The following is a 22,243-nucleotide window of genomic DNA, read 5'->3' on the forward strand; positions in this document are numbered from 1 at the left end:
AATTAATGTGTCAAAACAGCAACTAGTGATGGTTGTATATTAATGTTATGATGTATTATATTAACATTTGATATATTAATATTCAATAACTATTTTTTATTTGAGCTATTTGTTATCATAATGTTAGTGTAGATTCATTATGTATATACTAAAAATTAAAATTTCTATATGCAAAAATTATACCAATAAACAGGGGCGGACCCACGTTGAGGCAGAGTGTTGCTATAGCCACACCAGAATTTTTGAGATTTTTTGAGTTTTTTTTTTTTTTGGTTTCAAAACGACATCATTTTGATTAGTAGGTTTTTTTAAATAAAACTTCCTTCTCTCTCTCGTTCACTGTTGTTGTGCTGCACCTGACCTAGAGTTCCTCTTCCTCTGAAATCTGAATGCTAAACGGTGAACTGCGCCTCTTCTTCCATTGCATCGTGCGCTGCCGCCGCTGCTGCCCCTCTCGGCCTCTCCACCTCTTCCCTTCCACCGTTCCACGACTTTGTTGAGGTAAGGTTTCCATGAAAGGCCTTGTTTTCTTTTGCTCTGTCCATTTTGTTTCTCTTTCCTTCCTCTTTCAGGGACTTGGTCCTTTTCCTTTATCACCAGATAAACCTCAAAATTCAACTTCTTGCAATGAATTATTAATGCACAGCTAAAGATAACAGTGGCTTTGAGTTAGATAATTAACTAATTTTATTGTTTTTATTGTCTCTTTATAGGATGAAGAAATTTTTTCCTGTGCTTTCTACAGACAAAGCTACTTCTTCGGTAAATCTATAAGCATCAGAAACTCAACATCCAAGTGAGAGTATTAAAGTTGTTGATTATGAATTGTTGGAAACAGATCCAAGAATTAGGCCTCCAATTTCAAGCTATCATCCTGACATCCAAAATGAGGTAAGGAAAGCTTATTTAAAAATTGGTCGTCATCAACCTCCTCATAATTTCGTTTACCCTTGGTCTCTTAAAGGTAATCAAAGACGTAGATTTGGCAAAAATTGGTTTGATTTGTATGATTGGATTGATTATAGTGAATCTAAGGACCTAGCATTTTGCTTGCCATGTTTTTTGTTTAAGAATGTCTCTAAATACAGGGGAGATCACTTTGTGACCGAGGGGTTTAGTGATTAAAAGAATTCTCAAAGATTGGCTAATCATGCTACTTCTTCCAATAGTCATGTTGATTGTGTGCATATGAGTTATGCTCTCATGAACCCAAACCAAAGTATTAAGGCTGCATTTGTTAATCAAACTAAACAAATGAATTCTGAATATCGTGTTCATATAAACACATCTCTTATAGCTACTAAGTTTCTTTTGAGGTGTGGCATGCCATTTAGAGGGAGTGACGAGTCCTTTAACTCTTTATTTAAGGGGCCATTTCTTGAGTTGGTGGACAATTTAAAGGAAATTAACCCAGAGATAGCTAATGTAATAGATTGTGCTCCGGACAATAACTTTATGACTGCTCCTACGATTCAAAAGGATCTTGTTGCTGCTTGTGCATGTGAAATAACTCAACAAATTGTATGTGATATTACGGATGATGTATTTTGTGTTTTGATTGAAGAATCCGGTGATGTTGTTGGTAAAGAACAAATGGTTGTTGTTATTCTCTATGTTAATAGTGAAGGTTTGGTAAAAGAAAGGTTTCTTGGGATTGTTAGTGTTAAAGAAACAAGTGCTAAGTCACTTAAGGAGGCACTTGAGAAGTTGTTGTCTATTAATGGCTTGAGTTTATCTAGCATAAGGGGGCAAGGATATGATGGAGCTAGCAATTTGTGAGGTAAGTTTGGTGGTTTGAGAACTTTAATTCAAAATGAAAATCCATCCACTTATTATGTGCATTGTTTTGCCCATCAACTTCAATTGGCACTTGTTTCATGTGCTAAGACTCTCAAAGATGTTAGTGGTTTTTTCGGTAAGGTCAATATGCTTGTTAATTTCATACGGTCTTCTAATAAGAGACAAAAATTGCTTCGGGACAAACAAGTATCTCAATTTGCTAAACTGATTGAAGAGGGTCAGATAGAGACTGGTAGTGGATTAAATCAAGAATCGTCTATTGCTAGAGCGGGTGACACTCGTTGGGGTTCCCACTTTAGGAGTCTCACTAGTTTAATGACTATATATGGTGCCATTATTGAGGTACTTGAAGAAGTCGGGAAAGATACGTCATTTGAAAAATATGGTGAAACTATGCTTTTGCTAGATGTGCTTCAGTCCTTTGATTTTATTTTCATGTTATACATGATGGTTGAGATTTTAGGATTTACAAATGATTTAAGTGTAGCGCTACAAAAGCGTGATCAAGATCTTTTGAATGCTTTATCACTTGTCAAAGCCACCAAAGAAGAATTACAAGAAATGAGGAATGATGGATGGGAAGAACTTATATCTAAGGTTATGGAAATTTGCAATAAGCATGATATTAATGTGCCTGATTTGGATGCACCGTATGTGCAAGGGAAGAAACCTAGATGACATGCTACCACTTCTAGTGTTTCTAATTTTCATCATTATAAGCATGATTTTTTATTTAGTGTTTTAGATTTGCAGTTGCATGAGCTCAATGCTAGGTTTGATGAAGAGAATACTGAACTTTTACAATGTGTTTCATGTTTGAGTCCCTCATCATCATTTAAAGCTTTTGATGTGAAAAATTTGTTGAGGATGGTTGAACTTTATCCAAATGATTTTGTAGATGTGCCGGAAGTGGTGGTGCGACATCAACTTCAGAATCATGTTAGAAATGTTCGATGTGATCCAAAATTTGCAAAGTTAAAAGGACTTTCAGACCTTTGTGCAAAGCTTGTGGAAACAAAAAAGTGCAACACATTTGATATAGTTTATAGGCTTCTGAAGTTGACTTTAGTCTTGTCGGTAGCAACTACAAGCGTGGAATGTGTTTTTTCAGCTATGAAGTTTGTGAAGAGTCAGCTATGTAACAAAATGGGTGATCAATGGTTAAATGATCGTCTTGTAACTTTTATAGAAAGAGATGTTCTTGGAACAATCAACAATGATGTTATTTTAGCTCATTTTCAAAAAATGGGTAGTAGACGATTTTCATTGTAAATACATTTCATTAAACAACATTATTTCTTATTTTCAATATATTTTAGTCTATAATTTCTTTTATATTTTAGCCACATTGATATTTATTGTCTGGATCCGCCCCTGTCGGTAAACATAATCCCATACTAAATCATATGACTTTGTATATGACGTTTTTTTACAAAGACAAGACGCTACACTTAAATCATTTGTAAATCCCATACTAAATGATTTTATTTTCATGTTATACATGATGGTTGAGATTTTAGGATTTACAAATGATTATTATACCCAATTTTAAATACTTTCACAAAACCTTGTAATTAAACAACCATATGCATTCTTGTACACGCTTTCTCAATTTTTTTTAACTAAAATCATTAAACTTGCTATGATAATTTACTATTTGATGATAATATAAAATAATTTTATATTATCAATATTTTTTTCTTATAATAATTATTCAATTTTTTAATATGATATGTAACCCTTATATTTATTCATCTATACTTTCTAACCATTAATTATAACTTTAATCATCACAAAATCTTTTGTGCAGAAAAAAAAAATCATGACAAAATATTTCTTTTATTTTATTTAAAGATAACTTATCTTTATACAAAATCTAATTTTTTTTTTGTCAATTTTTTTTCACTTTTTTTTGTTGGTCATGGTATTGGTTCAAAATAATCTCGTTGAAAGTAGTGACTAAATAATCATCGTCGAAGACCGAAAGCACACACAAGATGAAAGTAGTTTAGGCAATGTTTGGTAAAATTAACTTATAAGCTAGTTAAAAGCTTATACTCTATATAGTGTGTTTAGCAAAATATTGTAGTTTGCCTCTAGCTTTTTTACTAGTTGAAAAACTTGTTTGGTTGTTTGGTAATCAAGCTTTTTTTAATAGCTTCTACTAGGCATGGAAAGTGTACCCGTCCCCATTGGACCAATCCTGACATGCCCTGACTTTGATGGGGAAAAATCGTGTTGACAGAGGTCAAGTTCGAGTTCAGGTTTTCCCTGGTTGAGAAAGTCGAGTTCGAGGATGGAATTGAGTATGTTGGTCTCCGCCCCCACTCCATTGCTATTCTGATATAATAAATATTTTAAATTACTATTATAATCTTACAATTTCAATGGATCAATGTTTGTTTTATGCATGAAATTATTGTTTTTCTTATAATTGCGTACAATTTTTACTTAATTTCATGTTGAGCTCAAAAAATAAATGAGAGCAAGCAATTTTTACTTAATATGTTGCTAAGCACTTGAAATTTCAATCTTAGTAAACAAGATATGATCACTATTTCTTTAAACTATCCAAAAATAAATTAGATCAAACAATTTTCACTTGAAATTTCGATTTAACATGTTGTAATAGATTTAGTCCAATTACAAAAAAAAAAAAATTGTCCTGTTTTCTCCATTTTCCATGAATGAAAAAAAAATGAAATCGGTGGCTGGGAAACCCAATCCCCAAGTGAGGATGGGGATGAGTCTAATTTTTGGATCCCGATGAGGATCGGGAGGGGGCGATGGGGAGACTAAACCCACCCCCGCCCCGCCTTGTTGTCATGCCTAACTTCTACCATTTTTTGATACGCTACTTGAAAAAACATTTTTTTAAGTAGTGTATTTTAAAAGTCTAGCTTCTAACTTTTAATATTTATTCTCTTTTTGTGCTTGAATATTTATTAGATTTCCTTTTTAATCTTTTTTGTTTAAGGTAAAATTTTATTATTTTCATCCTTCACATAATTTATATTTTCCAGTTACTTCAAAAAAAAAATTTATCAAACACATATGATTCGACCAACTAGTTTTAAAGCTTTCAGGTACCAACTAATTTTTGCAGCATTCACCTAATTTTGTCAAACCTAGTCATAAGCTAGGAGCTGAAAAGGTGGAAGCTAGCAAAAAACTTATAACCTAACTAACTAAGTTGAAAGTATTTGATAAAAACTTATAACCTAACTAATTAAGTTGAAAGTATTTGATAAGACTAATTGATAAGTTAAGTGATAAATGTCAAATTAACATATTTAATGTTTTTAATAATTTATCATCTAAAAAAAGTAGAATAATAATTTTTTAAATTTTGTATTATAAAAAAGTGGTAAAACTAAAATTTTATTTTTCCAGAAATTTTAAATAAATTTAAATAAAATTTATTAGGATTATATTGTTTAAAATTATTTTTATAACATTTAACTACTTTATTAATAAATTATTTTATAACAAAAAATAAAAAAAGTTTTTTTTCTTTATAATTTTTCATAAATATTCATTTTTTATTTGTATTAGAACTTGAATGTATACTTATATCACTTTCATAACTACGAAATATGATACAACTCATATTTTCTAACTATGATTGATTAGTAAAATTTAATCTCTTTTTGTTGGAGTTTCATTGTTATGCCATAGAGTACATATAATTTTTATTCTTTTTATCAACTTGTGTTTAGTAATCAAATATTTTAACTATAAATCAAAATAAATATTACAATAACTCATTAAAATAAATAGTTTGACATTAAACAAACTAATAAAAAAAAGTAGAATTATAATTGCATAATAACAAAGAAAATAAATATGACATCTAGTGTCTAGTTTCCATAAGAGGATTTTTAAATTGAATAAAAGTGTAAAATAAAATTTTAAATAAAATATTAAGGATAAAATTGAGAAAAAGAAAAAGCTAGCAACTTATAAGCTAGCATATTTTCCATAAGCTACTTCAAGTTTGAAGTAGCATACAAAAAATAAGCTTGTGTACCAAACAAGCTTAATTTTTGTCAAAACCGGACATAGGCTATGCTCAGTAAAACTGAAAAATTACTATAAAGCTAGCTGGAAGCGGGTAGTTAAAAACTGAAAAACTAATTTATTAAATGGGGTGTTCAATAAAACTAGTCGTTAAAGTAACTAAAAAAGTAAAATGATAAAAAAAATAATAAAATCGTGATTTATTTAAAAAGGATAATAAAAAAATTTGATAAATATGTTAAGGATAAAAAATGGGAAAAAATATAAAAAACTAGAAATTAGCATTTTAAAAAATGTTACTTCAAGGCTATATCTTGCAAGACATTTCAACTAGCTTCTAACTTCTTTCACTAGCTAAAATATTTGTTTGATTGTTTGCAATGCCGTCTCAGACATTTTTGGGGCCCGGAGCAAAAACTAAAATAGGGACCCCTAAACAACGGAAACATATTCCATAAATAATTTATCGACAAAAAGTTTCATGAATTTATAAATTCAACCATCAAAAAAATAATACACAAAACTCTTATATATTAAAAATGAAGTTAATAAATTTATTTTTTTTTCAGATTTTTTAAGTTGTAGGGCCCCTCAAGATGGGGGTCCAGAGTTGTCGATCACCTTGTGTGTGTCCCTGAGTCGACACTAATTGTTTGGTAAACAAGTTTTTTGTAATAACTTCTAATTATATTCGGCAAGACATTTCAGCTAGCTTCTAACCTTTTATATTTTCTTTCATTTTTTATCTCCAACATATTTATCCATTTTATTATTTTTTTATCGGTCTCTATTTTTTAGATACTTTAATAGTTAGTTTTATTAAACAATTTTAATTAATAAGATAGTTTTTCAGCTCTCAACTTCTAGCCTTCAACTACCCGCTAGTTTTCCAACTTTCAGTTAGCTTTTCAGCTAGTTTTTCCAAACATAACCTCTAGCGTTTTTAAAAATGTTTTGTAAAGTAATGTTTTTTAAAACGCTAACTTTTATCTTGTGATATTTTTTTCCATCTTAATCCTCAATATATTAAGTCATTTTTCTTATTATTTTTTTAAAATAAATCATGATTTTATTATTTTTCTATCATTCTTCACTTTAGCTACTTTACCCAATATCAAACACTTATAATTTAATATGGTAATTTTTCATCTCTCGGTTCCTAACTACTAACTAACTTTCAACTGGCTTTTTAGTTAATTTTTTTCGAACATAATTCAAGTAGCGTTTCAAAAAACTTATCTATCAAAAAGTTAAACAAACTTTTTAACTAGTAAAAAAAATTAAAAATTAGTTCAAATAGCTGAACAAACATAGTCATAATCCGCTATCACCTGTTTTAACCAATCTTGGATATTGTTTTAGTCAAATATACTTCTTCAACTTTTAGCAATTTAAATTTTTTAGTAATTATATTAATTCAAATAAAACTCATAATCCAATGTTATCACTTATCATTGATATGTACTTGTAAACTTTTCAACAAAAATAAATAAGGACATGAAGTTGGGTTTTAGATTCTCTCCATTTTTTTTATGATTAATCGTTTGAGAAAATAAATACTACTTCATATAAAATGTATATCATCTCGATTTGATTTATTTTATCTAAAAACTGATACAAATGAAAGAAATGGAGAAAAAAAGAAGTGGAAACATCTATTTCCATAAAGTTGAGCATGATCACCTTGAAACGTCACCTACTGCGTTTTCGAAAACAGAGATAGAACACCGCAGCAACGGCTCCACTCCCCGTCGCCACCACCGGCCACACAATCCCCAACCACTTCGTCCATTCGCCATCCACTCTCTCTCCTTTCTCTCTCATTTCCACAACTCTAACTTTCTCCAAATCTTCAATTCTCTGTCTCATCTCTTCAATCTCTCTCTCTTTCTCCCCAACCTTCTCTTTGGTCTCTTCCTCCGCCCTAACCCTCTTGCTGCGCTCCTCGCTCTCCCTCACTTCCACAACGCTTAGCTTCCGCTCCAGATCGCGAACCTTCATCTCGCTCTCTGCTTTCAACTGTTTCAGAGATTCTGTTTCTCTCTCTAGGAATGTCACCGTTCGTTCTCTCTCTTCGAGGAGGTTCTTCAGCGCCGCGCTCGTCTCCGAGTCCCGCAGCTCCGCCGCCTCGCGCCGGAGCGAATCGATCTCCTTCTTCAGCCTCCGGATCTCGTCCTTCTTGGCCGCGTTCTCGCGCTCCAACGCCTCGATCTTCTTCGACACGACGCCGTTCGCCGCCTCCATGAGAAAACGTAACGCGCGATGTGACACACGAGATAGCTCGTGTTTTCTCGCCGGGGAAAATGTGAATCGTGAAAGAGAAATGAGCGGTGAAGTGAGAGGAACAGTGGAGAGTGAGGGATTTTGATGAGAGGAAAGGATTCCGAGAGAATCGATGACGCGGTCGCGAGGAGGAGCGTTTTCCGGGAAACAGAGAAGGAGGATGCAACTTTCGCGCGAGTCTCGTTTTGTTTTTTTTTTTTATTTTTCCTCTTGTAGACAGTTGCTCTCATAAAACCTTGGAAATAGCTGATAAATTTATCTTAATTAAAATTTAAAATTTAGTTCTCTAAAAAAGTATAAAAATATGGTAAATTTATCCTATTGTTAACTTTTATTGATGTTCCCCTCCCAAGATATTTAATTTAATATAAAAATTTGTGAATCCGTTTGATTAGTCAGAATTATAGTATTGGATAAGATAAATATTTTTGTTTAATATTTGATTTTAAAAAAGATTAGGGGAACAAAATCATTAAATTTTGTTAATTAAAAAATCATGAGATGATTTTTTTGTCTCATGTATAAAGTATAAAACCGACACACACTTATATCTCTACTTCTATATCGTTAGTAACTAAAAAAATATTAACTAGCCAACGATGTGCATCAAATGCAACCTATCTGTGTTAAATTGTGCAACCTATATGTGAAAAATTTAACGTAAAAGGAAAAGTTATAAATAATTAATAAATATAAAAATAGATGCTAAATAATAAATTTTTTGCTAAATAAAAAAATCAAATATATACAAAATTGAATATTTTATTAAAATTGTAAATTTTTAAAAATATAACAACTAAAATCGTGAAGAAAAAAAGAGCATGGGACCAAAATCACAAAAATTGAAATTCAGCCTATTATGTATTATTATTACATTTGTCACTTTCTTTCACTTTTTTCATCTCATTTATATTTATATATAGCAAAAGAAACATGAATAAATGTTGGCCATTGATCGAAATTTTAACTTTATAATATTTGTTAATCATGTGTAGTTTTTTTTAACAATCTTTCATAACAAAGATTTAAATTAGTCACATTAATTCTATTTTATATACATTTTTTATAATTAAAAATTAATTTTGATATTTTTATTTTAAGCAATAACATGCTTTTTATTATATAGTTTTAATAATTAAATGTTAATTTTAATAATTTTTATATTAATTATTCACTTTAAAATATATTTTGTGAACAATAATAATTTTATAAATATGTAATTAAATTCAAAATAATTCTTAATATGAAATAATTAAAGATTTAAATTACCTAATAAAATATTCTTTTTATGTTCACATTAATGTTATTTCATATATAAATTCGATAATTAAAAATAACTTTAATATTAAGTAATAACATGTTTTTATTATGAAATTTAATAATTAATTAAATGTTAAACTTTGATGATTTTGATATTAGGTAGTTACACTAAATATTGAACCCATTTGTTTAAATTATTTTCAAATTCTTATTTGTTTATTATAGTTTATGATATTAGATTAATTGATGAGAAATTTAAAAATAGAGGAGTTTATATATATATATATATATGCATGTGGCTATCCTATTATACTTGTGGCAAGTCAATGAACTGCTAGGCTAAAGTTGTTGTTACGTCCTAAGTTAATATTGTTAACAACAAAGACCAAAACCACATATTTAAATTTTTAAGAAACTAAAATAATAAAAACAAAAAATTTAAAGGACTAAAGCAAGAACACCGTATTTTATAAAATCCAAAAGATTATTTAAACCTATATAAAATAACTAAAATAAAATCTGCACCATAAATTATTTGAACACTTTTTAATGGAACTTAATTTAATTAATGCAAAATAGAATGAAACAAGATGAGAGAGAGAGCGACATTATTCTTGTTTTGTTCTTTCGGAGAGTATTATTATTACTATTCTTTGGCAACATAAGATAATATAACTCCAAATTTAACCCAACACACTATTACAGAATGGAAAACAATAGTATTTCACCCTAGTACCTTAGATTTTGACAATATGTCGATTCAGTTATCGCATGGATGAGTGAATTAATATATTAAAATGAGTTGTATTAAAAAATAAACACATTCAATTTATCTTCTTTTATTTTTTATTAATGAATAAATTTTATATTGCAGACATTTAAACCAATTTAGATTTTTTTTTCATAATATAAGAAATTAATAAATAAATAAATATAATTATTTATACATATAAAAATCTCACTCCAAATTTATTGGTAATATTATATTAATATATATATATATATATATCAAAATAAATTATTTAAATTAATCCACAGAATTTTAATAATGTCATAATTTAAAATTTAAAAATGCTGAACTATTTAAATTATATATCAAAATAAATTATTTAAATTAATCCGCCGAATTTTAATAATGTGTCATAATTTAACATTTAAAAATGGAATTCAACTTCAAGTGAGAATTCAAATGGAATTAAAGACACCAAATTAGGACTAATTTACCCAAAAAAAGAAAGATGTCTTAATTTAATATAATATATCAAGATTTAAAATCAAATAAATAAGAATTATAAATATAAATATGTTTACACATTCGGTATAATAGAGATTATCCGACTTGATAAGAAATAATAATTCAAAATTATTTTCATCTTATGAGTGAAAACTCAAATTTATACTATTAAGCTCTCTTGTAGAATCATTAAAATCCTAATTAATGGCAATTAATTAAAGAAAAAGTTGAAAACTTGAAACTACGCTAGTTAGGACTTTAGGACAAAGGGCTATGTGGTTTCATTTCATTGGTGCCAAAGTGAAAATCAAGCTCCTTATTTCCTCCCCAGTTACAGGTGGTTTCGTAGAGATTTTAAAGATTGGATTAATCTCAATTGCATGCATTGTCATTTGTGAGTGCTAAAATATATGCATTAAGGTCACCAGATTTGCACCACTTTGCTCTCACTCTTGCCTAGTAAACTCTATCTTCTATTGTATAATTTACATATTTATTTTGATTCTCATTAAAACCAAAATTTGTTGAGGTATAGGATGTGATGCTGTTTGTAAAATTTCATTAATCCAATTAAAAGTACAAACATCCAAGACATTTGTTTCAAGGTTGTGTCTTCACTGCAAACACCTAAAATGGTTATGGATTGACTTACAAGATAGGGACTCAATTTCATTGTCAACAGTCTCTTTGATAGTTGTAACCAAAGTTCATACCTTTGTAGGCCAGAGAAAGCTGGCACTGTTCCTAGGGAAGCACTGCCTCTAATAAGCCCCTCACTCTCTCATTTTTATACAAACCATCACCAGAGACTACAGCAGCTCCATCCCTAAAAAGTTCCTTTTTCTCTACAAGGATTGCTCCCCCTGGCCAAAATATTCACAAGAAAAACACCCTTCTAAAACATTCTTGTCATACCATACTGAACAGGACCAACTTTTCTATGAGCAGTGGCCCCAGCTGCAGCACTGATTCCACCATATTGATGTGCCTTTGGCTGCAGCATGTTTGTCTCTATGGCTATTTGATCACCTTGCTCTAACTTGTTAACTCCTGCCCTGGTCATAAAAAAGGGATTTGTATCAATATTAATAGCTATATCTGGTGCCATCTTGGCATTAACTCCACATTGTTGTGCATGTTTTGCCTGCAAAGGCACACTCTTGTCAGCTTCTGTTGATGGCCTTTCTTGGTTTCCAGTGCTGGATCTTTGATAATAATATGCTGGGGGAACAGGTTGTGTAGGAAGCACAGAACCTCTGATAAATGACCTAGGATCATATGAATCCTTGACAATGTTACCGTACTCGTAAGGAACAACGGGCCCAACAACTTTTCCAGGTTTTGCTGAAAAGAAAAAAATGGGTATTAGGCCTTGTTTGTTTACTGTTTCGAAACACAGTTTTGTCTCCTAGAAGATGACACTGTTGATTAGTCATACCTTGAGTACTAAAACAGAACACTTGAAAAAAACAAAAGGATGCGAAAACTTTAAAACACTTATTTTGGAAACAATTTTCAAAAAAAAAAATTGGATAAGAAATTGATTGCTCAGTAATGTAAAATTGTTTTAGAAAATAGTTTCTGAAAAAATATAAAACATAATTAAAAGAGAGAAGAATCAAACATGCCCTTAATTATTGATCAATGATCATGCAAGTAAACTTATCAGACTACAATGATAACAATCCTATACCTAGTGGAATTCTTTGTGGTCCCTGCATTGACCTAGGCACTGGAATTTCTGTATCCCTGGGGTGCTTGTTATATTCCTCGGCTGTTGGTCGGTTTTTGCTGGAAGCAATATTTGTTTGCTCTTTTGGGTGTACTGTATTTGAATGTACAATTGTTGACCTGTCAATAAGTCAAAAATATGAGAATATAATAAAAATATAACATGCTCCTTATGAATAAACATTAATCATGTAAGTCATAAATAGCATGCAAATAAATGCAGCACGAAGTTGGTGAGGTTGATTTTGGTCTACCAAATTGTCATTACCAGCACACTATGCCAAAACATTGAAAGAACAGCTAAATAGTATGGTTGGGAGTTACAGGTTAACATACTATAAACACTGACTTCATCAATTAATGTTAGCAGGCCTGAGTAACAGATCTGCAAGTCCTATTATATACTACTCATAAAAACCATAGTTGTTGGAGTTTTATAAGATTTCATTTTAGAAAGGCCCAGTGACATCTATGTGAAATAACATCATTGGTTTACTTCAACATTATTCTGTTTTGTAACAAAATCCCATAAAATGAATAAGAATTTACTTGCATAACTATTTGATAAATCATGACCAGAATCAATTAGTGATTTTTATTATAGGACATTCAATCCTGTGATTACTATCTTAACATAACATGATGAATAAAAAGTAACCATTTGTCGGACAATAAAGCTACAATTGCAATGCAACAAATGCCAAATGAAATCCAATGAGCAACTGCACATCAGAATTACCTTGGAAGAGAAACATGCTTTCTATCAAGTGGCATAACAGGGCCATTTTTACCATTTTCCTCAAGATGAGCAAACTGCTTTCGGAATTGATCAACAGCACTGTTAAGAGTTGCACCCCATAAAAACAAAAAAGACTGAGATAAAGTTGAAAGTCCAAATTGAATATTATCAAGAGGGCAAAAAAGATAACATGGCATAAACAGTTGTAAAGCAATTAAAAAAATAAGAACCTTGGATAAAGAAAATTAGTTCTCTCTGTTCCATTCATGTAGTCTTTCAATAGTTGAGGATGATACTCTAGAATCTCACGGAAAATCAGCTCTCGAATTTCTTCCTTTGTGACTCTTCGTCTTTCAAATTCAAATTCCATTTTCGTGATAGGTTGGCAGGATGGTTCCCTCTCAACTTTTGCCAGTCCCTTGAAGTAAGGATCAGCCAAAGCCTAACAACACAAACATTTAAAAAAATCTTGAGCATGAAAGTCAAGACCCAATATTATAAAGTGCTATTCAATGTTATGATTCTTTATACATTTTACTGTCCAAATGAAAAGACAAACTCAAGAACTAGTCAAGGATTCAACTACGATACATTTCAATGCACATAAATAAGCAATAGAGCACAATGTAGCATACCTCTTCAGCAGTAGGTCGGTTTTTTGGATCAAAAGCCAACAACTTTTCCAGTAGCCTTAGTGCTAAAGGGTCTGCATTGGGAAATTTTTGAGCAAATGGCACAGGCTGCTTTTTCCTCATGCTAGTTAGGTATCTCCTTGCCTTCTCATTACGTACCTGCATCCAACACAAAATATAGTCACAAGCTTGTATTGGTAACTTTTGGCTCAGAACTAAGCTATGCAACAAAAACGGTTCTTCCACAGTTGAAAAAATTTACCCGAGATATAGTATCTAGTGAAGGAGTTCCAAGCAGATCTGTCATCAGATCCAATTGATGAACTACATTTTTCCCAGGAAAAAGTGGCTTTCCTGTTAGTACTTCAGCAAAGATGCAACCTATACTCCATATATCAATTGCTGGTGTATACTGCATCAAGATTTAAAAAAAGTTAGACCTACAGAAAGTGAATATGAAAACTGGAACCATTTTAAAGTGTCACTTTACAACCAAATAAAATTAAAAAGTTCAGTATGAAACTATGAACTAATTTTAGCAGAAGCCAATACACACGCATGAATCGACATTTATCACAACACTACAACATTTTCCCTTGATGCTCCACAAGAAATACAGCCCCACATTTACAACACTTAATGAGTGAATTCAATCTTAACTACCCTATAGACTAATAATTATCGATACAGGTAATTTGCTTCCACTAAAAATAAACAGCATGTATCAAACCTTGTATTGTTACTATCAATAATCTTGATTCTTGACAAAATTAAAGAATAATAGTGCAAAAAAAACTACCAGGACAGAGACAGACAGACACAATAAAATTCAGAGTTAATAATTTATCATCAAACACTACAGTATCAACATATCACAAATTTTCTTTACAAAAATAATGCTACTGCAATCAATACTGAATAGATCAATAACATTTTTACAGATGATGGGAAAGGAGATAAAAGATTGAATGGTTGATTATGGTATGGTAAGTCAAGACTTTATACATATATTTTGTCTCACTTTTACAATGTCCACAGAAAACTGGAAAAGCCATACCTTAGAGTAAAATGATCCACATAGTTCTGGAGCTCTATACCACCTTGTAGCAACATAATCCTACAAACACATGCATTAAACAAGCAAGAAACATCAGTCCCTTCCCTTCCCTCCAAATTAATGAGAAATTTTAAATAATAACTATAAAAACAAAACCAAAAACAGGCAAATCTGAAATAAATTAAAGCAATGCAAATGTTCAGAAAGAATACCGTCCAAAATATAGTTGTTGGTGTGTCACTGAAGGCAACTCTAGCTAACCCAAAATCACATATTTTAAGCTTACAGTTCGCATTAGCAAGTATATTCTTTGGCTTCAAATCTCGATGATAGACATTTGCTGCATTGTGTAAGTTAAGAATTTGATGAGCAATATTGACGTGAATGCCAGCTAACTCATTAAGAAATAGACAAGAAAAAAGTACAAAAAGGGCATGGGGAGGTTCTCACATTTTGACAAAAACTAAAAGTATGCACTTTTCAGATGATTCAATGGCAAAGCGAAAATAAGGAAACAAAAAGCAACAGTTACAGAAGATATTGTACACAATCCTGACATCTCCATTGGCAGAAATACTAAGAAATATTCAGTATCTCATCTCATCTGATTCATGAAAGTAAAAGGCACATGTTATTGGCATTAGCCACACAATGTGCATTCATATATACAAGTAACTATAACATAGTAATGTTTACCCGTGTGAATGTACTTCAGTGCTCGAAGTAATTGGTAAAGAAAAAACTGATAGTGTTCTTTTGTCAAGTCATCATTGGCTTTAATGACTTGATGAAGATCAGACTCCATGAGCTCAAAAACAACGTAAATATCTTTAAAGTCCTTCCTTGACGGAGGCAGCATAATGTGTTTTATTTCAACAATATCAGGATGTCGTAGAAGTCTAAGCAGCTTTATCTCACGGAGAATACGAGCAGCATCAGATATATGCTCGAAGATGTCATGAATCTTCTTAATTGCCACTTTTTCACCTGTGTGAGTGTCAATGGCTGAACAGACAACACCATAACTTCCCTTCCCAATGACTTCTTGAATTTTGTACCGGTTGGCATCACCATATTCGGAGAAAAAGTCCATCTCAGCTGAACTCTGTAGCATATTCAACATAGCAAAATCAGGCAAGTTAGAATTTGAATGAAAACATTTGTAAGTCAAACCAAAGCAACAAAGTAATAGCAAAAATCTCAATATAGATAGAAATTAAAATAACAAGCATTTTTTCTTACAGAGAAATTAATATACACAAAAAATTGTGTTTTTGCTTAGAGAAGTCACATTATGGAATTACCAAAGTATCAAAGAGTCATAAACTCAAAGTCAGATTTTATTCACAGGAATATCATTGCCACATAAATTGGAACAACACAAGCAAACTAACATATTAAACATAAGAATAGGCATTGCTTCGATGCAACCACCTCACTTCATATCACAGAAGAATATGATTGAAATAAGGAGAAATTTTAGCATTTAGTAACAATAAATATAAATATCTCACAATTCATTTGACACTCCAAAATCAAATACATATCTCTGCTTTAATTCACCACTTATCGTTCAGCTCAGTTTAATTCACATTGAAGCAAAACTAAGATTTTCTATTCTCTTTCAATTCAACAGGAATATACAGACTAACTTTTCAACATCAAGCATCGCATGTATAAAATCCACATTTTTTTCACCGAATCCAAATTCGAAAGACATCTAAAATTCATTATAAATAATCAATTATACAAAAATAAATAAAACTCATTTCATAAATCTGTAAAGGATGGAATTGAATCCAGGTGTCAAAATTGACACAAAACATGTAACAGGAAATGCAGGCACACAGAAAAAGAAAAAACTAGAAACATAACAAAACAAAAGCAAATAGTAGAAAAAATCTGATCCGATGGGGGGAAAACCTGTGAGCATATAGAACAGGAGTGCCAGGTATTGAGACAAATTCCACAAAGCACAACTTAACAAGTGTAGAAAGAGAAGAAAAAAAATATCAAAATGATGGGATCAATAGAACAACCCCAAAAAAGCAATCTAATCCGTTATAAAAAAAAAAAGCATGTAAATTTCATCAACCCTTCAAAAAGATGCTGAAAAAGAAGATCTAGCGGTGCCAATCATGCCGTTATCCCTCATGTGTAACAGAAAAATTCTAGAGAGAGAGAGAAACGAAATCAAGAATGAACTCGGGAGAAACGTTACAGTCTCATCTGCTAACAACATCATGACCCCATTGCAAAATTCTCAACACCCACCATTCATTCACCAACACAACCATGGACTCACCATACTGTCAAATTTTCCATCTCACACAACATTCAAATTAAACAAAACCACACAAAAAAGCAATCATTATTCCCAATCAAAATCACACAATTACAACGCCAATCAACACAAACACATATACAAAAACTCCACCTTTTTCCTGTGATCTTGCTGCATTTTCCCCTGACACCCACAAATTCTCCAAAACTTCCCTATGGGGTGATCAAGCCCAAACTTAACAAAACCTAGTTCCCAAATTCTACTCCTTCAATAAAATAAAATGAAACAAATATTTTTACACCCTTACTCTCACCCACATTTCCCCCACCTACCCCTGCTCATTATCACAAACCCACAACAATCCCAGCAGCTTATTCTCCCTTCTTCCCCCAAACCCTTCTTCACCAAACATAGAACCCAATTGGGATCCCACATGCACCTTCCTTCCCTTTCCAAAGCCACAATCTTCAAAACCAAAAACCACCACCCTTTATTATTATCATACACTCCACCACCCCACCAGCAAAAGCGCCCTCATTTCCACACAAAAACCCACCTTTCAGCTACTCTCAACAGAAAAACCACAATTTGTCACACCCCACAAAGCCAATCCGCAAGAACAACAGCAGAAAGCAGGTGCCAAGAGCGTGGAGTGCACAAGATCTGCGTACACCGACAATGAGAGAGAGAAACGAGAGAGAGAAGTGAAATTTTTATTAGAATTTTGAGGCTTAAATCTAGTTGGTGCCTTTAGTATATCTTATCTGTAACGTATATTCAGAGATACGTACCCAAATACATACACATACCAGTACGGTGATGATACGGTTCGCGTGGTATTGTTAATTGTTGCTTTATATTATATACGAAATTGCGGTGTGTGTTAATTTGGGAAAGGGTGGAGGGTAGTTTGGTAAATTCAGTGTGGCACGGGGAGAGATTCTCTTCAGCTTTTGTAGAATTATTGTTGGCCTGTTCCCTCTGTGATTTACAGGTGGCATGTTGGACGGGTATGTGACACGTGGCGTACTCTTAGAGGCTTGATGTGGTGGGTGGAGGGTCCACGTGGCGGTGCTGAAATGTTGGAGGGTTAGTTTAGTGTGATGCATCGTCTTATTATTTTATTTTATTTTTTGTCTGTATCTACTGTGGAAGGATTAGGATGAAAATGGGGTGCCACTTAACTTTGCATGAGGTTCTTGTCTTTAATATTTGTGAAGTACATAAGCTTTTTACGTTGTTATTTGATTTTAAACTACTATATCGTATATAAAAGATTTGTGGATTTTTATTACTAATAGTAAGTACATATTTTATTAGACTACTAGTAATTTTATGTTAATTTCAGCGAAATTTAATTTAATTTTTTATAATAAGATATTAGGTTTGAATCTTTTAAATAAAAAAGTAATTAAGAAAAAAATTCTCAATAAAAATAATTAATTAAATACACTCTAAACATTATTCATCGATAAAACTGGTAGGTAATTTATAGTCTGCCTATAACATAATTTAAAGATAATAATATATTATAAAGAATTTAAATTTTAATACACCGAATGTGTAAGTATATTCGTATAGTCAATTAATTGAAACTATTTTTTACATAAATTTTAAAATAGAATTTAATTAAAATATATTGCTAGTGTAAAAGTTTTCATTTTACTATCTAATTATCTAAATTATCATATGCTATAAGATCAGGGATTTTAAAATCTATTTATTATTATTTTTGGTCCAATATATAAGAAATAAATAAATAATTCATCAAGATCATAAAATATAGTTAAGTTGACTAATTTTAATTAATAATACCCTAAATTTAAATTTCATTTAAGAAATATTCATAAAAGTTAAATAACTTAAGTAATAAATATATTTAATGACACTATTTGTAATTTAAGAAATATTTTTTTTACTAATGAGTGTAGCTCGAATTGTTTATATGTTAACAAGAATGAGTAATTCACGTTAATAGACTTTCACAATAAAATAAGAATATAAAAGAAAATTAATCTCATAAAAGTCAAAAAGTATTCTCATTACCTCAAGTAAGTTCTTCATTCTGTGCAAAAAAAAATGTCAAATAAGAAATTTGAGATACCTCTGATTAAAAAAATGTTCATTGTAATTATATAATTATATATTTGCATATATATTTAAAAAATCATGTATATATATTTAGAAAGTCATACACATATATTTAAGAAATAATGATTAATCCATATTAGAAGAATTTCATGTAATTATTGGTCATATATTTGTAAATATTTAAGAAATTGTATACATATTTAAAAAAATTGTGTTCAAATCATATTATTATACTAGGATTTATTTTAGACATGAAATGATTAATTAGGAAAATTTCTTATAATAATTCTAAAGGTTTGTTGATCTTATAATTTTTATATATTCTAACCATGAAGAAGCATATTCAAATTCCATTATTGATATGAAGTAGGTGATGAATTGAGTATTTTTAGCTTTATAAGTATTTGTAAATAGTTCTTTTAAAGTGTTTTTTTTCATTTTGAGGTATGCCGACTGTGATAAATTTTGGAAGACCACCTCACCTAATTCTTTGTACCAAAAATAATTATTATTGTGTTTTTAAAAGGCAAAAAGAAATATTATTGTTGACTATTTCAAAAACGATGGTCCAACATTTACATAATAATTATCTACTAATTATACTTACATAATATAGTTATACTAATTAATAGTTTGGTCCCTTTAACATACAATTGAGATTGTAGTATCCTTGGCTATAAAAAGCAATACTAAGGAGAAGAATTAAACCTTTCAGTGGTACTCTACTTTTTTAAGAGGTTACTTTCATAATTTTCGATTGTAGATTTGTAGATATAACTTGCATTAAACAAATCCACTGATTATATTGAGAAATAAAAGTCTCTCAAAAAAAATATTGACCAATAAAAAAGTAATAGTAGTTGATAATAAATATTAAATTATTGACTATTAAGTAGCCAACCATATTAAAAACAGATGATAAATGTTTATATATATAGGATAGGAGTAACTAGTAAGTAGTAACCCAATAAATGTTATTGACCAAAGTGAGTAATAGTTATTGATAATTGATAATAAATATTAAATTATAGTTGACCTGTAAAATATCAACTAAAAAAAAGGCATTCACGTATAACCGCTTAGTAGTTGGTGACCATCGTTATGGTTTCTTAATTATTTTTTTTATCCATTTTTAGAAGAATATTTTATTCTTATTTTTATGTTGTTCCCAAAAAAATTAACATTAAATATTAATTTTTTAAATATATATATATATATATTGAATTTTTAGATATTGAATATATTTATCATAAATTAAACAAGATAATGATATACGTCATATTAAAAAATTAAAAATAATTTAATGTACAAAATATAAATTACATTAGTACTATCTCTAGAATAGGAATATAAAAAGGACGGATGTTATTAACCAATTAAACGGGTGTATTTGTTGGCAACAAATAAATAATAATAATAATAATAATAATAATAATAATAATAATATTATTATTATTATTATTATTATTATTATTATTATTATTATTATTATTATTATTATTATTATTATTATTATTATTATTATTATTATTATTATTATTATTATTATTAACCACATGTAATGGGTAATTTTATTTTAATCAAAGCAACAAACTCTCCTTTTGACTTTTGAGTATTTAACGTTGTATTTCCAAAATTCTAATTTAAGAGTATTAGTTAAATTAAAATAATTTTATCTTAATTGATCGACACACCGGATAATATCAACTCATTTTTCTAACTTGATATTATTATTTTTAGTGTTGCCTACGTAAATCTTATCCTATAATTAAAAATATTATAATAAAATATGATAAAAATATATTATTAATATTTATATATAACAATAAATATTACACATTTAAATGAACAATTAATTCATAGAATTAAATCATTATTATTAATATTTAAAAATTATCAATAAAACTTCCCATAATATTTACTAAATACTTGTTATTAATACGAAGAGGGTCTAGGTGAGTTAGTTAAGTCCGGTATGTGAGTAGTTGTAAATTATCTGATACTATTTTTTATTCCTATGGATTAAAAAATACTTGTTATTAATAAAAAAAAATGTACACCCAATGAATGAGCTCAGTTAACAACATATGTTGAGTTTATAGGAAAGGATATAGGTTTGGTTAAGTTTATGGAGGAGAATATAAGTTTGATTCCCATAAAATACATCCTTAGAGAGGTGTGAAGAGTTTTAAGTGTGATTATGTATGCATCTATATCTTGGATGGAGGAATAGTTCCATAGCCGAGCCAAATAATCAAAACTTGTAGAGATACCTCATGATTTTACTAGAGAACCAAAAATCTTAATTGTAGTAATTAAAAAATGTACCAAACAAAAGCCAATTAAAAATAAATTAATAACAAGGATATATTTATAGCTATTAGATAAAATAAAATTATTCTAGTTTCTGTTTATAGTAATCCTCCTTAATAACTCACCTTGAATTTTGTTAAGGTTTAAGTTTCTTTTGAAAAGAATGTTGGGAGTACATTAAAAAATATGACAAGAGAAAAATATAAGGTAGGATTGGATGGTTAAAGAAGAAGGAAGAAAGAAAAGGTAAGGGTTCTCTCTTGCTAACAAACTTAACATTCTAAGTTTTAATAACTAAGATTTACCGATAAAAAGAAATATGATAATAATAGGTTAATAACAATTTTGAATAAAAATTTATATTTTAATTAGCAATTATTTTTATTTTTGTGACCCTACGAATCATTTGTTCTTTTTTTTTCTTATTATAGATCATTTTAACTTATCTAGAAATATTAAGAAAGTATTCAACAACAAAAAATTAAGTTTGTTCAAATTAGTTAACCGTCTTGAATTTATCATAAAAAAATTGAAAATTTTCAAAATTATCCTTATTTTAAAATCTACCAATTTTGTTAAATTTTCTCTTCACCTATATTATCTTTATAATGCCTCATTCATTTTCACTATACTAGTAACTTATGATATATTTCATTATTATGTATTGAAAAGTGAAAAAACCTACTTTGCATCTTTCTTTAACACTTACTCTACATCTGATCAAATCATATTTAATTACCACCTTTTCCTTTATAAAAAATAAATAAAATTTAAAGTAATTAAATATGATATATATGAT

At 29.8% G+C, this 22,243-nt stretch overlaps 2 protein-coding genes and 1 pseudogene across 3 annotated transcripts; 1 reads left to right on the forward strand and 2 right to left on the reverse strand.

Annotated features, from left to right (window-relative positions):
• The first annotated feature begins 714 nt into the window (after positions 1-714).
• On the forward strand, positions 715-3,072 carry LOC113000157 (zinc finger MYM-type protein 1-like; annotated as a pseudogene).
• Positions 3,073-7,512: 4,440 nt separating this feature from the next.
• Positions 7,513-8,064, reverse strand: LOC102660752 (peroxisomal and mitochondrial division factor 1). Its single transcript, XM_006602181.2, has one exon. The coding sequence runs from the start codon at positions 8,062-8,064 to the stop codon at positions 7,513-7,515; it is 552 nt and encodes a 183-aa protein (XP_006602244.1).
• Positions 8,065-11,136: 3,072 nt separating this feature from the next.
• LOC100811788 (mitogen-activated protein kinase 20) lies at positions 11,137-17,807 on the reverse strand. 2 transcript variants are annotated; one of them, XM_003551869.5, is made up of 10 exons: positions 17,194-17,807; positions 15,453-15,861; positions 14,969-15,096; positions 14,757-14,816; positions 13,962-14,111; positions 13,703-13,858; positions 13,298-13,509; positions 13,068-13,166; positions 12,291-12,448; positions 11,137-11,941 (listed from the first exon to the last, which is right to left on the reverse strand). In XM_003551869.5, the coding sequence occupies exons 1-10, from the start codon at positions 17,215-17,217 to the stop codon at positions 11,493-11,495; spliced, it is 1,845 nt and encodes a 614-aa protein (XP_003551917.1). In that variant the 5' UTR covers positions 17,218-17,807; the 3' UTR covers positions 11,137-11,492. The 2 variants fall into 2 exon arrangements, with proteins under 2 accessions (XP_003551917.1, XP_014626410.1); XM_014770924.3 differs by lacking the exon at positions 17,194-17,807 and adding an exon at positions 16,852-17,172.
• Positions 17,808-22,243: the final 4,436 nt, after the last annotated feature.

Source organism: Glycine max, chromosome 18 (assembly GCF_000004515.6).
Source record: "Glycine max cultivar Williams 82 chromosome 18, Glycine_max_v4.0, whole genome shotgun sequence".
In the NCBI taxonomy this organism is placed as follows: Eukaryota; Viridiplantae; Streptophyta; class Magnoliopsida; order Fabales; family Fabaceae; genus Glycine; species Glycine max.